Genomic DNA, 17,974 nt, shown 5'->3' with positions numbered 1-17,974 from the left:
CTATCCTACACTCAATCAACGACCACCAACCCAAATTTCAGAGTTCTAGCTCCACCGGTTCGTCAAATACAAATGGTATCACATTAATACTTGTTAGTACTTTCCGTACCGTTCTAGTACGAATTTCCAAAAACCCAGCCTTATCTGTCCCATTTGGACCAAGAGTGGCCCTCACCCAAAATTTCAAGATTCTAGCTTCAGCCGTTTCGTATGTGCGTTGATGAATCGTTAAATCAGTAATCGTTACTCTTTTATTAGTATAGATTAGTACCTTTTAGTACTTTTCGTACCGTTATAGTACGAATTCCCAAAAACCCAGCCTTATCTGTCACATTTTGACCAAGAGTGACCCTCACCCAAAATTTCAAGATTCTAGCATCAGCCGTTTCGTCTGGGCGTTGATGAATCGTTAAATCAGTCAGTCAATCACTTTACTCTTTTATTAGTATAGATAAATTGCTGGGTGATCAATAATAACATTATAACAAATAATTCAGTTCGTCCGGACCTTACTTTTATACCATGCATAGAGAACTATCAAAATACATATAAAAGGGTTATTGGGGGATATTTTCTGAGGGACTATCCACAGGCGTGGATTTATTTAAAATATTTTCTGTCAATTGGTTTATCTGAGGGGGACTATCCACTGGCTTGGATTTATTTCAAATATTTTCTGAGGGACTATCCACGGGCTTGTATTTATTAATAATATTTTCACAGGTTTATTTCTACCGCATAATGTCCGTTAAAAGATAAACCAATTGACAAAATGTTCAAAAAATTCCATTTATAGGAATAACTTTAAAAACTTTAGAGACGATGACAACCTTGTCGGGACGTTGCGACTTGAATCTTGACTCCCTACGAACCAACGAAAATTTGAACCCAAGGTGATAAAGAGTTAATATCTTCTTGACGCAATTACCAGCCCCATTTTCGATATTACCCAACATTTTTTGTTGGATGCAGTGCAGTGGTGTCACTGTCGTAGTTGTTGTTGCTGTTTTGTTTTTTAATTAAATTCTGTAAAAATTCTAATGAAACCTATGATGATGGAGCGAGCAGATGGAAGACTGCACCTACTGTCATAGAAAAAATTGTTCTGTTCGAAACATTTCTAATTAAATATTTTCAATTTTTTTTCTACTTTCAGCCGAGTCACTTTGCCATTGACTGTTGATGAGGTATGTATTGGTAACACATTAGAAGGAGAAGAAAAAAAAACACACACACTCACATACTTGTACAATATGGAAAAACAATCAATGTCGTACTACCCGTCCTATCTTTCGATAAACACCCATCACTCTTGGACACATCGAATACCAATAAACACCCATCCGCTGTTGTATTGGATTGAAATCACAACAATTACAACGAAACTCAAACAGAAAAAAAAACACAATTAAACGTGCTCCAAACCCACAGAAAGACGAGTGATGAACAATCAGATAACCCAACAACATGACGACGACGATGATGATGCGACAGACAGACAGATAGATTCACTGACTGCAACGGATGCGGATACAATTGCGACAACAAAATGACATTAACCGACATTACACTTTTTTTGTGTCAGCCGTGTGTGTACGATAACAACAACAAGTGCTCGCTCGGCTACTCTACCCCACACAAACACACACACACACTTACCCCACACAAACACACTCTGATTTTGGCTATAAAGTAGGCCATTAACTAGTCAAGGCATGTATGATGTGGCACCGACCGACCGACAGGCATGATTACAAACGAGCCCCTCTAGAGGTGTGGCTACGTGTTGTATGGTTTGGTTTGGCTACAAGCATGCAAAACCAATTGATGCTCCACATTAAAACCAACTTGTAATCATCACCACTCTTGAAGTGTATAGGTAGGCAGGTAGACCTTCCTACCAACCATTCCGTCCCGACAAGGTTGTCATCGTCTCTAAAGTATTTTAAATTATTCATACCCAATGGGATTTTTAACACATTTGCCAATTGATTTATCTTTAATGGAGATTATGCGGTAGAAGTGAACAAATCCCTCGAATATTTAGAATTCTGAAGCTATTGTCTTGAGACACAGAGAGTTGTCTTTAAGCCGTTCGATACGAAATTCATCCAATCACAAGCATTGTAGTTGTTATACCATGAGGTGGAGTGGGGTATTAAATTTGTCATTATGCTTGGAACACCCCGAAATATTTGTAGGACATCCCATTTAGTATATAATCGTGAATTTTTGATCAGAAAAGAATTCTATGTCATTTTATCCATGTCCGTACGCTTGTCTATCTGAAAACATATTTATATGAATGCTATTGCGACGTGTTTTATAGGCCTGTTGACTTAAATACTCACGTTGGTGTCTTTCGATTCCTCTATCTAAAAAATGAAGATGGTACTAAAAAATGAAAATGAAGATGGTAGATTATCTAAATACAGTTTTGAATGAATGCTAATTCCTAATAGACTTGTCGAGAGGTCTGGATTTTCACGTTGGACATCTATATCTGTTTCTATATTATTAAGGTATATTTTGACATGTTTAGATGGACAAAGCCTTTAAGACATTAAATCTCTCCTTGATTCATGAATATCTCTCCGGTCGTATCACACGGCATTGGTGTTACCGACGATACAAATTGAAAGAACATTCAGACCTGCCAGTATGCGGTCTGTCTCTTCATAGGTCATGACAACAGTGGACCATCTTCATGTGAGGCAATGTTGTCGATGTTGTTGTCAATTGACATAACTTTGAGGACAGACTTTCCCTCACCAAGACACAACCATGCAGATATTCGGGGTCTAGATAAAGAAAGAGGGCCATGGGTATAATAACGTGAACCTCTGGACAGAAGCCCTATCAGTCATATCTGAATAGCATTCACACAGATGCAGTCGGTCGCCCAGATAGTTGATGCAAAGACCATCCATCATCAATAGCAGCAGAGTAGTAACATAAGGCCAAAAACAATTTGAAAAAAAAAACATTCAGTCCTGTCAGAATACCACTCTGATAACAGCAAGAGGTCATCTGTTTCCTCATAAAACCATATGTACCGTCTTCAAGAAAAAAACGAAGATCATAACTCCGTCCATCGACACAACCAAATGTTGACGATGCAGTAACTTAATGGATCGGGAACACCCCTGCCATAACCTTAATGACAGGCTTTCTAACCCTATCAAGACAATTAAGGAAATTTGTTGATGATCTAGACAGAGAGAGAATTCCAAAGATATCACAAGATTAACCTCTAGACAGGAGGCCTCTCATGATTGTCTGAATAGCATTCATATTGACGCAGTCGGTTTCCCATATCTTATGAATATTATACTCGAAAACCATCTATCATCCGTAGCAGCAAATGAGTGTCAAATGACCACCAACACATGGATGTTGTTACCGAAGATAAATAGTTCGGAAAGAGGAGACCTGTCTCCTCATGACAAGATCTGGACAATCTTCACGTAGAAGCGAAGATCATAACTCCGTCCATCGACACAGTTAAATTTGACGACGCAGTAACTTCTTGGGTGCCATTTTCGGGAACACCCATACCATAGAGTTTAGGACTGCATTTAGGATTGTCAGGAGAAATCTTCATGATCTAGAGAGAGAAGAGAGCGTTTAATGTATCGCAATATGAACATTTTGATCTACAGGAGGTCTCTCAGGCAGGTTCGTATTCATACTGATGTAGTCGGTTGCCAAAGCAGTAGAACAATATCACCGTATAAATTATTGTACTGGAGTCATCCATCATGCGCAACAGCAGAGGAGTGTCATAAGGCCAACAACACATGGATATTGTTCCCGACGATAAACAGTTGGAAAAATATTCAGACACCGCCCAGAGAACTGCCAGAGGCAGCCTGTCTCCCCATGACACCATCTACATGAGGAGACGATGGTAATACCTGCCGTATCCTTATGGACAGAAGGAGACATCTTCACGATATAGATAGAGAAAAAGGTCCAAAGGTACAAAAGCGTGAAACTCTATATCCACAGTCTTCTCTGAATATCATTCATACAGATTCAGTCGCACAGGTAGTAGAACAATATCATCGTATGAATGCTATACTAAGTAGTCTCAGCGCGGCTAAGATTGTGATGGTGCAATCAACGCAATTTCTAATGGGCACGAATTAACGGCTCAATACGCTACACATGCCCACCCAGCATATGGACTAGGATCACATGTTGCACCTATTAAACTCCGACAATTTTTAGTATTTTGATATTTCAGTTCAAGTTTTATTCAAGTTTTCCAACCGAATTAGCCTTCATTTGGTACTTCAGATTCTCATTTTGTAGAAAAGTTTCTTACTTATCAATATTGGACCAAGATTCGGACTGGCCTCCATAAAACGAAACCTTTCTAATTTTGTTATTTTGGGCACTTTTTCAATCGGGTTCTCATTGGGTAGCAAATCTTCCTACCAAATTGGCTTTCATTTGGTATTTAGAATTCACATTAGGAAAAATTATCAATATTGGAACAAGTTTCAGGGTCGCCCCCATAAACGGCCTTATAAATATTCGGGCTTTTTGTATCGATTTTCAGACAAATTAGCTTCAATTTTGGACACGTTTTTCAATCGAAATGGCTGTCTTTTTTTAATATTTTGTATTATTATCATTGGATAGATTCCCTCCCTACCTAGTCCGTTTTTAGGCAAGTCCCCATACAAAGAAGGCACCTCCGTATTTTGCGGATTTGGTATATCGGGTTCTCATTGGGCGGAGAATCTTCCTAAAAAAGTTTATAAAATTTAGACCACTTTTTAAGTTTGCCCACCATATAACGGCACCTCAAAAATTTCGTTATTTTGGTCAAGTTTTCCAATCGAATTAGTTTTAATTTTGTAATTTAGATTCCCATTGTGTGGAAAATCTCGTTACTAAAAATTATCAATATTAGACCAAGATTCGAGCTGGCCTCCATATAACATAATCTGTCTAATTTCGTTATTTTGGGGATTTGGTCATGTTTTATACCGAAATGTATAATTTGGTATTTCGGGTCCTATTTGGGTAGGTAATCTTCTTACAAAAAGTAAACAATATTTGGTCCACTCTTTAATCTTCCTACCAAAAATTACCCAACATTGGCTCAAGATTTGTTATGGCCCCCCATATAACACTTTCAGACCCAGATCAATTGTGAGATCTGAAAATTTTTAAGAGAAGCTAGTATAAACATGTGTATGGGTCTCTTAATTATTATTTTTTTTGGTTTAGTATTCCTTTGTTATGCCTCTAGAATATAGAAAATAAAATTAAAATGGGAATAAATAATGGTCCACATTTAGATATAGACCGAATATAAGGGTATCCACAATTTTTGGTATTTTGGACACGTTTTTCAGCCGAATTGCACCTTTGGTTAGCAAATATTCATAGCAAAAAATGATCAATATTGACCAATGTTTCGGGGTATCTCCCATATAATGGTAACCCGAATTTTTGTTATTTTGAGGATTGCAGACATGTTTTTCATCCGAATTGGCTCTAATTTGATATTTGAAGTTCTTATTGTGTGTCAAAAATTTTAACTATCTTTTAATAATTGGGTATAGTCCACAAATTTTAAGTCTAGCCTCTTTTAATAGGGTTTAATGACTCTAGGCGTCATTGTGATGTGTCTATAATTTACAATTCGGGGAACTTGGCGGATCAATATTTTATTCACAAATCATTTTCAATGTAAGCCCATGTACATATCCCCATACATACAAAGATCACACGTCTTTTTCGGTATGTTTAAGGTCACAGACCAAATTTCCTTCCCGAATGTCTGTAACTTGATATTTCCTTGTATTGTGGCAGATATTTAACATGTCAAAGTTCTCTGTATAAAAGCCCACATCGATTTTAGGTATTTTGAATATCTAACTCCTAGTGGAGGGCGGACCGAACTTTTTACACCCCATACGAATTGGGCTATTTGGCTATTACAAATATTAGTTAAAAAAACTATTATTTCTATGAAACCTCCTTTTCGGACCGTTAATCTCTTCAAACAAATATTATCTTTCAAATTTTTCCATGAGAAACAATTGATTGGTAATACCTAGCTGCCTTCCAATCTCTTTCCTTTATTTGGTAATCATTTTTTACGTCCTACTGTCAACAATGATGACATTTGGTGCAAAGTGTAAACACATTTCGTCCTTTCGAAGGCATACATTTTTCAAAACCCACGTCGTTAATATGTTACACGTGCTACATTCTCTATCCGGCCTACACATTTCATTGCCCCCTTAACATAACGATATACCGAACATTGATTGTGCGTGTCCAGATTGTGGTTTGAAATCATTCAGTCAACTTGGATTGGAAAATGTTTAAAATGTGTGTGTGTGGAGTGTGTGGGAAAAGTGATAGACTAGTTAAGCCCACACACACACACACACACACACCAATAATACTGCCTTACTTAGAAAATGAATTTGTAAAATGGCAAGTGAGTTCGACGTAGGGGTCCTTTAAAATATCCACTGACTTTTCCCGTGATCGACCAACCCGTCCTCTCCCACACTTACAAGTTGTTGTCATGCAATTGAAAGTGCTTTAATTGATTTCGTTTTGTTCCTTTGTGTATACGAGTGTGTGTGTGTTGTTGTTTTCTTTCTTATCGCATTCACAACTAAACAAATGAAAATGTCCAAGTTTAATTGATTTTCTTCTTGTTGTTGTGTTTATTGTCGTGTCCATTTCTTTCTTAAACAATATTTAATTACTTTTTCTTTCATTCTCTTCTCTAACCCTACATAACCTCAATCATGTGGCCATATGATGATGATGATGATGTATCACAATAGTATCAAGTTGCACAACTGTATTCCGTGGCGGAGGCATCGAAAAATGAAACGGGCGGTGGTGAAGGTATTGAAGTATTAAAAAATGAACCCTTTACCGATCATCCATTGTTGGGTAAGTTTTGTTAAATGTAAGGAAACTTTTTCCTTTTTATTAATCAAATGTTTTTTATATATTTTAAAGGTGGCAAATATAGTTCCGGTCAGTATACATATAAAATTTATCATTTGGCTTCAAAAGTCCCAGCATTTATAAGAATATTGGCACCCAAAGGATCTCTGGAGATTCATGAAGAGGCATGGAATGCCTATCCATATTGTAAAACAGTCATTACGGTAGGTTGTCGTGAGAAATTCGAGTACCTCAACGAATTCATTAATTGTAATCAAATGCAGAGAATTTTGTTTTTCCCAAACGGAAGGATTTCAGAACAGAAAAGTATCATTTCGCAATTGGTGGTGTAGTAGATGTGAAAAGAATGTTCTCTATTGAAAAATCGTTCGATAACAATGTGTTCTATTAAGCATATCATCGATAATAATTATTTGGTTAGAATCAAGATCTATTAATAAGGTCACCAAGATAGCAATCGAAATCGGAAAACAGCTGTTTTTTCTCAAGTCTAATGTCAAAAATTTCGACTTTGTTTACGTTTTCATAATGGAAGTCAATTCACAATAACGCATTTTGACAGCAAACTTGAGAGGTATCGATAATCAGCTGGTCTCCCTTGGTGACCTTATTTATAGGCCATTAATAAGGTCACCAAAATAGCAATCGAAATCGGAAAACAGCTGTTTTTTCTCAAGTCTAATGTCAAAATTTTCGACTTTGTTTACGTTTTCATAATGGAAGTCAATTCACAATAATGTATTTTGACAGAAAACTTGAGAGGTATCGCTTATCAGCTGGTCTCCCTTGGTGACCTTATTTATAGGCCATGCTTAGAATAATGTACCGATAGAAAATATTTCTGTAAACATTTGATCGATAAATTTGATTTCTATAAAAAATTATTCAACTGCAAGTTTTTTTCTTTAGAAAATTTTTGTCGATAGCATTTGTTAAAAAAACTTAATAGAAAACATTTTCTATATAAAAATTGATCAATATATCTATTGCAAATGTTTTTATAAAAAAATATCGATAACAAGCTTTTCTATAGAGTGGTTGAATGATAAAAATATTTTCTACACAAAAAATGGCAAAAACATAACTTTATTCTTTTATAGATAACAAGTTTTCTATAAAAAATTATTGATTAGATGATTTTCTACAGAAAATTGATAATTTTTTTCTTTTTTTGTTTTTGCAAAATAGTCAGGCTGAATCCAAGTTTGTTGTTTTTATAAAAAACAACTATTTATTAGTGGGGAATGTATGGCATTGTTTGCCAAGGGGTAAGGCAGGAAAGACTATAGTTTCGGATCACGCCACTGATCCTCATCAGTTCCCTTAGTTTTTTGTTGGGATATTCTCCCCAGAAGCTATTGCTTCTATACAAAAAACCTTTCATACCCAAATGTCTCATGTAACAAAGCGAAGTACTTAGCTGACCAACGACATAAACTGCATGAGAATTTCGCTGGTGCCTCACTTCGAGGTTAACAAGGCATTTACAAACAATTCCATACCTTTCCCACTGTTGTGTGTTGTCACATCGCGACAAATGCACACAACAACTTTGTTGGTGTTGCTAGTAACAGCAACAAACCAAACAGTTTAACCGTGCCTGCATCTACAACTTCAGTAGTGTTGGCGGTTTATTTGGGATACCATTTGTATTTTGTTTTTGCAAAATATTCAGGCTGAATCCCAGTTTGTTGTTTTCGTTATTTTAAAATACGGAACTCTTACCATCTACCACACCACCTAACCTCACATTCATAAAATGTGTATCTCCTGGATTTAAACAAATTTATTTCATCAATACCCGCAGTATAAAAAAAAATTATAAACCATTTTCCTCCCCTCCTCTAATTTATATTTATTATTTTATAGAATCCTAAGTTTATGAAAGATGGCTTTAAAGTTATTATAGATTCTCTGCATTTACCCGATACAGGAGATTCTGAAAATGTAAGTTGCGCCAGAATACTAAATGTAATTAATGGTGTGTTTTTTTTCTCTCTTTTTCTTCTTTTTTCTTGTATTCTTTTTTGTATTAATTCGCATAACTGTGTTATTAACTAAATGTCTGGTTATAATACAAAAACAACAACAATAATAATGCTTAACATACATCACGACAAATCGAAACAAAAAACAAATCATTAATAATAAACATGGTGTTGGATTACTATTAAATATTTTCTATGTGTCTGTGTGAAAAAAATATAATTTTTAATAATAATTTTTTAAAACAACATATGCAATTAATTACTCATCTCTATGTATTTTTGTATAATTAAACTGCTTATTAATTTATTAATCGTTTAATTGAAAAAAAAAAAACAAACAAAAACTTGATTTACTATTCGTGGTCTCGTATTTTGTTGGTGTATAATTTAATTTTGTTTCCTTTTTTGTTTGATATATAAAATTTAAATTAAACATTTTATATAACCAGAATCCTGGTTATATGAAAGATAATTTTATCATAATCATTGAATCTCATCACATTGCTGATATAGGCGACCAGGAAAATGTGAGTCATTTTCTATAACATGTTAATTACTAACCACCCTACTGCATATATATAGTAGAGACACAAAGCAATAGGAAGAGTTATTGTGAGTCAGATGTGGGAAAGATTAATTTTTTTTCTAGGTGGCTAAATGAGTATATATTTAAACAAACTATGTGTACTTCTATTATATCATTCTGATAGTTTTCTTTCAGAATGATCTCTATGCAGACCAATTGGTCTATACATAGACCTGTGGTCTCTATACAGACCAATTGGTCTTTATATAGACCTGTGGTCTCTATACAGACCAATTGGTCTTTATATAGACCTGTGGTCTCCATACAGACCAATTGGTCTTTATATAGACCTGTGGTCTCTATAGACCAATTGGTCTTTATATAGACCTGTGGTCTCCATACAGACCAATTGGTCTTTATATAGACCTGTGGTCTCCATACAGACCAATTGGTCTTTATATAGACCTGTGGTCTCCATACAGACCAATTGGTCTTTATATAGACCTGTGGTCTCCATACAGACCAATTGGTCTTTATATAGACCTGTGGTCTCCATACAGACCAATTGGTCTTTATATAGACCTGTGGTCTCCATACAGACCAATTGGTCTTTATATAGACCTGTGGTCTCCATACAGACCAATTGGTCTTTATATAGACCTGTGGTCTCTATACAGACCAATTGGTCTTTATATAGACCTGTGGTCTCTATACAGACCAATTGGTCTTTATATAGACCTGTGGTCTCTATACAGACCAATTGGTCTTTATATAGACCGGTGGTCGTCTCTATACAGACCAATTGGTCTTTATATAGACCTGTGGTCGCTTTATATATACCTTTGGCCTCTATACAGACAATTGGTCTTTATATAGACCTGTGGTCTCTATGCAAACCAACAAACATCGGGTGTAGATTATATTCAATTTAAAATTTCCCCAAAATCTGTATACCGCAGTTCCTCTTTTGTGTCTCTACGCCCCATAGCTTCCCATTGATTTTCGTTTATATGTAATTGTATCGTAGTAAAAATTTTTAACTAACATTTGAATTAATTTTTCTGTTTTATTTTCTAATAAAAATAATTGGTAGTATCCTTTGGCTTTATCTTTTTACCCTAAGGCATATTTTTTTTTTCTTTTGATCAAAAAACTAATCACAATTATTTTTATTCTCTTCGAAACCAAAAAAAAAAAAAAAAATGCCAACAACAGGTACACCAACTGCCCCCCGAAAAACTAAAACAACGTGAAGTTGTTCATATTGATATTGCCAATGATCCCGTTACGCCTGCGGATTATAAACCTGATGAGGACCCAACAAAGTATGTGAATGAGAATTTTGTGGTTTTCAAAAGAAATATATAATGTTGTTGTTTTTTTTTCAGGTTCAAATCAGAGAAAACCGGTCGTGGTCCATTGGTCGGTGCCGATTGGAAGAAAAAAGTCGATCCAGTTATGACATGCTACAAATTGGTAACTTGTGAATTCAAATGGTTCGGTCTACAATCGAGAATAGAAAATTTCATTCAAAAATCGGAACGACGATTATTTACAAACTTCCATCGGTGGGTATTTTTTTTATAATTTTTTTTAATGAAAATGTAAAAACTGACATTCATATATTCTAAAAGTGGATACACTTATTGTAAAATCAAACAGAACATTGTGGGTAATTTGTGGACCAAACATAATGTAGATCCTACATTCAGGAAAAACTTTTGGCTGCTGATGATATTATTTTCGGGACATTCGCGATTTTGAGAATTTTTTAACTGAATTTGTCTGTTAATGGGTATTTTGGATTCCTATTGGGTAGCAAATATCTCCCTAGTTATCAATTTTAATCCACTTTTTCGGGTAGCCCCCATATAATGGTACCCCTGAATTTGGGTATTTTCGATAGTTAGGGTATATATTTTATGTTGTTTTTGGCTATGATATCGGGTAGCAACCCATATAAAGGTAACCCCTTATATGAGGGGCTACTCGAAAATGTGTACCAATATTGACCATTTTTGGTATTTTTGTGGGGTTTGGCTATGATTTTCAACCGAATTGACCTATTTATTTATTTTATTTATTATTGACCCTATATATTATGAGTTCTCATTGGGCTTAAAACCTTTTTACCAAAAATGATCGATATCGGTCCACGATTAGAAATAGCCCCCATATGATAGTACCCACAATTTTTTATATTTTTGGGAGTTATTAGCAACGTCTTTGTACCAAATTTATTCTAGTTTTAATTTCTGGGTTCTCACTGAATGCCAAATGTTCGTACCAAAATTATCAATATCGTTTGGTAATAGCCCCCCATATAACTATAACCTCACTTTTGGTAATAACGACGAAAACCCCCCAAATTTCAGTATTCATTCAGGTTTTTCGACAACGTTTTCTAATCGAATTAGCTGTAATTTGGTATTTTGGATTCTCATTGGGTGTCAAGTCACCCTAACAAAAAGTATCTATTACCCGGTCCTCGTTTGGTAATAGCCCCATATAACGGTACCCCTTAAAAAGTCCGAATTTTGAGGAATTTTTTTTTTTGAGGGTGTCAAGTCACCCTCATAAAAAGTATCAATTACCCGGTCCTCGTTTGGTAATAGCCCCATATAACGGTACCCCTTAAAATGTCGGAATTTTGAGGAATTTCAGCACAATTTTCAAACAAATTGGCTGTATTTTGGTATTTTGGATTCTTATTGTCTACAAAATTTTCCTACTAAAAATTAGCGATCATGATTCACTTTTTTGGGTAGTTCCAATTTAGCGGTACTCAAAATTATACGTATTTTGAGGAGTTTGGGTAAGTTTTTCAACCGAATTAGCTGTAATTTAGTATTTTGGATTCGTATTGGGTGCCGAATCTTCTTACCCTTCTTGCCCCCATATAACAATATCCCAAATAAAAGTATTTTTGGGTTTTTGGCCACTTTGTTTCAACCGAATAGACTGTATTTTGATATTCTTGGTTCAGATTGGCTACTAAATCTTCCTACCAAAAATTATCATTTTTAGTCCACGTTTGGTACCACCACTTTTTTCAAATACAAATTTAGACCCCAAACCCTTTAAGAAATTTTTATTTCATCATTATCGAAGTGACCGTAATTTTGCATTCCAGATCTTGGTGGGTACGAAAATTGTTCACAGAAGATTTTCAATGTATCTCCATATTTCGAAATTACCCCCAATAAAAGGGTCATGCGTAATTTTCGGTATGGTTGAGTAGCCTAATTTTCCAACACCAGTTTTTTTATTTCATTTTCTTCTGGCAGCAATTTTCCAAAGCTTGACTGATTTTAGGTATTTTTATTTATTTATGGTATTTTGAATGTCCAACTCAGGGTGGAGAATATAAAAAGTTCGGTTTGTCCGAATTTAACGACAATATTTTTATTTGTTATTATTTATATATTCTAATACTCTTTCTCTCTTTTTTCCCTTTACAGTCAAGTATTCTGTTGGATGGATCGCTGGCACGGTCTAACAATGGAAGATATTCGTGCTATTGAAGATAAGGTCAAGGAGGAACTCGATAAACAACGTCAAGAGGGTGAAGTGCGTGGCACCAAGGCCGATAGTGATTAGGAACAATATTAATAAATGTCGTCAAAATAAATAAAAAGAAACAAAACAAAAAACTATATAAATATATAACAAAAAATTAACAACAACAGCAACAACACATTTAAAAGTAAAAAATAAAAAATAAAGTATGCTACAAAAGTGAAACAAATTGTAAAAGAAAACAAAAATATAAAAATGCTGCATTAAAAGTCAAATAACAACAAACAATAGCAATAATATAAAATTAAAACATTTTACAAAATAAAAACATAAAAACGAAATATTGTTTATTTTTTTTTTAAATATGGCACCACCAAAAACAAATGAAATCAAAGTAATTCAATCAACACCAATAACAACAACAAATCCACTATTATTATTATTACTACAGACACGAAAAATAAAACAAACAACAATCAGCATCAACAGCAGCCAAGCTATATAGGACCTTATTTTTCTTCAGCGATCACAAAAAAATGTGGACACATACACACATACTGCTATATAAATATATTCCTATTTACTCTACTCAACACCAGGCAGATGAAACAATCATAGCAATTATTTAATGTTCGTTCTCTTCTCTTATTTGTAGTTTCTTCCATTTAGTGAAAAAGAAAACTATGAAAAGCATTCACAATAAAACAATTATGATAATGCAATGGCTCTCTTATACTTTTTTGTAATTTAGTTTTTCTTTTTATTAATTGTTGTCTGTATGTTTTTTTCTCAAATTATTTTTTATATACATTTTTTACATTGTTTTTCTTTTCCTTTTCTTTTGTAAATGTTCAAAGTCAGGTTTATATTTTGTAATATTAATTGTGTAAACATCATCAACAACAGCGATTAATTTTTTATATATACATAAAATATAGAAAAGAAAAATTATTTATAATAACACACAGATATAGATACATTTATATATTTAAACACCAATGTTGAAACAAAAGAAAACAAACAAACAAATAGCAATAGTTTAAGTTAATAAATACTTAACAATACAACAACAAAAAATATAACATACTTCTTATACAGATATATATAAAAATATATTTACAAAATTAAATCATCCCGATCCAGTAAAAAAAATTATATATATAGAGCAAAAGTAAACAAAGAAACACCCCCAACATGTGTTAAACCGAATTATTTTTATTGGGAAGAAAGAACCACAAAAAAAGAGAACCTCTCCTTAAAAGAAATGCAAAAAACACATATTCATCTCTAATATAAAAAAAATATGGAAATTAAGAAATGTGAATTTTATTTTGAAATTATTGGGAATGTAAATTTCCATACCATTCTTATTCACATTTCCCAAATTCCAAAATTTCTATATTAGAAGTGATTACACACCTCCAATGAAAACAAAAACTAAAATACTATTTCACGTTGTAAACATAGTGATGGGTACTAAATTATTATTATATTCTAATTAATAATAATATTATTATTAAATAATTATAATTCTAAACGTTTATTTTTTGTGTGTGGAAAAGAATAAAGATTTAGTTAAACAAATATACAATATTTTGATTCATATTAATTTTATTTTGGTTATTTTCTAAAGTAATTATTTTTTTGTTAATTATTTAGAAAAAGTTTGAAATTAAAGAAGACTTGGTTGACAAACACTGAAAGTCCAATTCATGATAGATATATATGGTAGCCGCATCGGCGAAAGTTGAAATAGTGAGTTTTTCAAAATAGTTAACAATGCGAAGTTTTATATAATTGATTCGCCATGCTAAGTACATTTTGCTTATAACTTAGGTTTGGTTGGCCGATGGTTACCAAATTTCAGAGAATATAAATTAAGGACAGAGAATATAAATTAAGGACCGTAGTATCTAAAAACGTAAAGAACTTTAAAACGTGCTAAGTCGCCTTAGCATACTATGGTTTTATCCGTCGATATGTGGTATTGTCGGCGAATTTGAATTATATGTCAAAATAGTTAACAATGCAAATAATAATTGATTCGCCGTAACATATCAAATTTAAAGCGAATTTCTAAATATTTCCAATTTCTATTTGGAAATATATTTTCTTTTCACGGCAAATTTAAAAAAAAATTTTGCGACATTTTTTGTTACCATCACCTGATATGATATGGCTACCTTCTTTATATACCTTTGTCCAATTTTTTGTGATACAAATTTTGTTGTCGTTCTAAATATTAGCAAGCACAGCTGCTTGTTGTAATTTGTTTCATCCATCAGAGGAATATGAAAATATCTGGCAATAAATCAAAAGCCACACTGTTCACTGCTCGGACGGTTGAAATCAATCTCCTACTGAACACACTGTTCGAATGTAACGTTCGACAGCCTTTTCAAGCCGCTGCTATTTGCGATCATATTAGAAGTCGCTGGATGCCAGCACTTGGGACCCTGACAAAGAGAGTAGTAACAGTCGTGTCAGTGGTAAGCTATGGGGCTCAATTTTGGGTTTGCGAAATCCCCTCCGGTAGCCTTATGGACAGATTTTTCCCATCCAGGCACATCAGCAAGATTTTAAAAATCTATAGGGAGACGAGTCCATAGATACAAGGCCAAACCTCTAGATACATGCTGTTTAGACATAAGACATTTCATATGGAGAATTTTCAGTTACTCTCACACAATTATTTTGAGCATCCCCGCTCTAAATCAACGATCAAACACGAGATGCAACATAAGATGTGATAAAAAAAGTTCCACCCATCATAACAATTTCAGGTTTGGTCTATCTATTTAGTGGGCAAACGTCCAAATTTAGTGGGCAAACGTCCAAATTAGCATAGGAAAGCCGAAGAGCCTCAATGCAGACCACAAAATTAAGGCATTGGAGATTATGTTTTATATGTTGATCTAATAGATAACGATATCCAGTGGGTCGTTACAAACCATAATAGTCGGCACAAATACCCGAAACAAGAGGAGTTACGATATGTGAAAGTTATACAGACTCTGATACCGTCTTATACCGTATGCAGACTCTGATACCGGTACACAAGCTGAAATTTCCTCTGGAAAAGGGTTTTTGTTACACATCTCTCGGTTAGCAGGAAGGACGGAAATGGAATTTTGTATAGCCTCAGCTTTATGACTAAGTGTAGGAAAGTGTATATTCCCTACACATTCCTTCGGCAAAAATTTGCCTCATCGGTTTTTTTTGTGATTTTCGGACATATTTTTCAACCGCATTGGCTCTAATGTGATATTTTGAGTTTTAGTTGGGTAGCAAATCTTCATACCAAAAATTTTAAGTGTTTGGGCGATCTTTGGGTTAAACTATGGTGGCTAATCTTTTATAGATATCTTCAAGATACAAAGCGCATTTTATACCCTTCACCACATTGGTATTATGTCTTTTTGCATATGTTTGTAACAGGCAAAAGGAATCGAGATAGACCCATAGTACCTTTTGATAATATGCATAGAATCACTTTCTGAGTCGATTTATGCATGTCCATTCGTCCGAATGTCTGACCCTATTAAATTGTAAACAAAGTTCAGGTCGCATTCATGATCCGATTTGGATGAAGTTTGGCATATGTCACTTATTTGGCCCAAGGACGAACCCTATTGAAATTGGAGAAAATCCTTTCAAATTTAAATATAGCTCCCATATATTGTTTCGTCCGATCCTATACAAATGGTGTACCAAACTTCCAATATTAGTCCGATTGAGGCAAAATTTTGGACAGAGTATTGAATTGGGTCTAGATTGATATATGCAAAGATTTGTTGAAATCGATTCAGATTTACATATACTCTCATATATAGTTTCGTCCGATTTAATGTAAATGGTGCACCAAACTCCCTATATTGGTCCGATTGAGACAAAATTTAGCACAGAGTACTGACTTAGGTCCAAATTGATGTGTGTCGAAGTTCTGTTGGTATCGGTTCAGATTAAAATATAGCTCCCATATATGGTTTTGTCCGATTTTATGCAAATGGAAGAACCTAAGTCTGTTCGCTTTACATGAAATATTGCATAGCGTATTGGATTGAAGACGTTTCAGGTTAAGATATAGCTTCAATATATATGTTCATCCGATCTCATCAAAATGATGAATCAAGTACCTAAAGTTTGTCCACTTAGGACGAATTAGTGCACAATGTACCACATCGAACCCAGAATAACGTGTATTGGATTTTGTACCGAGATAAATTTTGGATAGCGCACTGTGTTACAGCATACCAAATGGTGGATGTCACGGTTGCTCAAATACGTCCATTTATATATAGAACTTATACATATTTTGCTCGATGATTGACATTGGTTTTTTCAGATTGGTATGTGTATGGGTTTTTTTAAAATTTAGTTCAAATATCTATATACTTCATGCAGTTAATTTCGCCCGATTCCCTTTCAATGGTCCTCCAAAGATGCTATGTCTGTTCTATCTAAAGGATAATGTACATGTGAGCATCTCTGGTATGTACCCTAATTTGTAAAGGGTATCATAAAGTCGGCCCGTCCGATTTTTGAGCATTCCTTGCTGTTTTTTTCAATCGAAGTGATTGTAATATGGGGTGTGTGATCAACTTCTTCACAGAAAATTTTCCATATAAATCTATGTTTTAACATAGCCCGCCATTTTCGGTATGTTTAAGGTCCTAGCCAAATTTTTCAACCTGTGTGTCTGTAGTTTGGCATTTCATTCTCTCCTGGCAGCACTTTAACATGGCATGACATAGCACACATTGATAGATAGATTTTTTGTATTTTGGAATATCAAATTCATGGTGGAGGCTATGAAAATATCGATCCGATTTTATAAATTTTTTTTTTGATAAAACCAAATTTTTACAACGCTGTGTAATAATTGCCTTGTGTGAATTTTGTCGTTTTGCTGCGTTGTAAGAGTATTTCAAAAACTGTTGCATACTTTTAGGCGATGCAAAATAGGGCTTACCTACCCATTGGT

The 17,974-nt window shown here is 34.2% G+C and overlaps 1 protein-coding gene across 1 annotated transcript; it reads left to right on the top strand.

Moving 5' to 3' along the window:
• Positions 1 to 1,130: 1,130 nt before the first annotated feature.
• Positions 1,131 to 13,164, top strand: LOC133329290 (phosphatidylinositol transfer protein beta isoform; the record flags this gene model as incomplete). Its single annotated transcript, XM_061537779.1, has 7 exons — positions 1,131 to 1,187; positions 6,828 to 6,939; positions 7,009 to 7,160; positions 8,827 to 8,904; positions 10,687 to 10,796; positions 10,860 to 11,039; positions 12,933 to 13,164. Coding segments are annotated over 7 exons (828 nt in total), but the record flags the coding sequence as incomplete, so codon positions are not given.
• Positions 13,165 to 17,974: the final 4,810 nt, after the last annotated feature.

The sequence above is a fragment of the Musca vetustissima genome, unplaced genomic scaffold, assembly GCF_032173495.1.
Source record: "Musca vetustissima isolate MV318-11 ecotype Yass unplaced genomic scaffold, APGP_CSIRO_Mvet_v1 utg14208, whole genome shotgun sequence".
Taxonomy (NCBI): Eukaryota; Metazoa; Arthropoda; class Insecta; order Diptera; family Muscidae; genus Musca; species Musca vetustissima.
The sequence above is the reverse complement of the archived record's forward strand: the minus strand, read 5'-3'. Positions and strand labels throughout refer to the sequence as shown.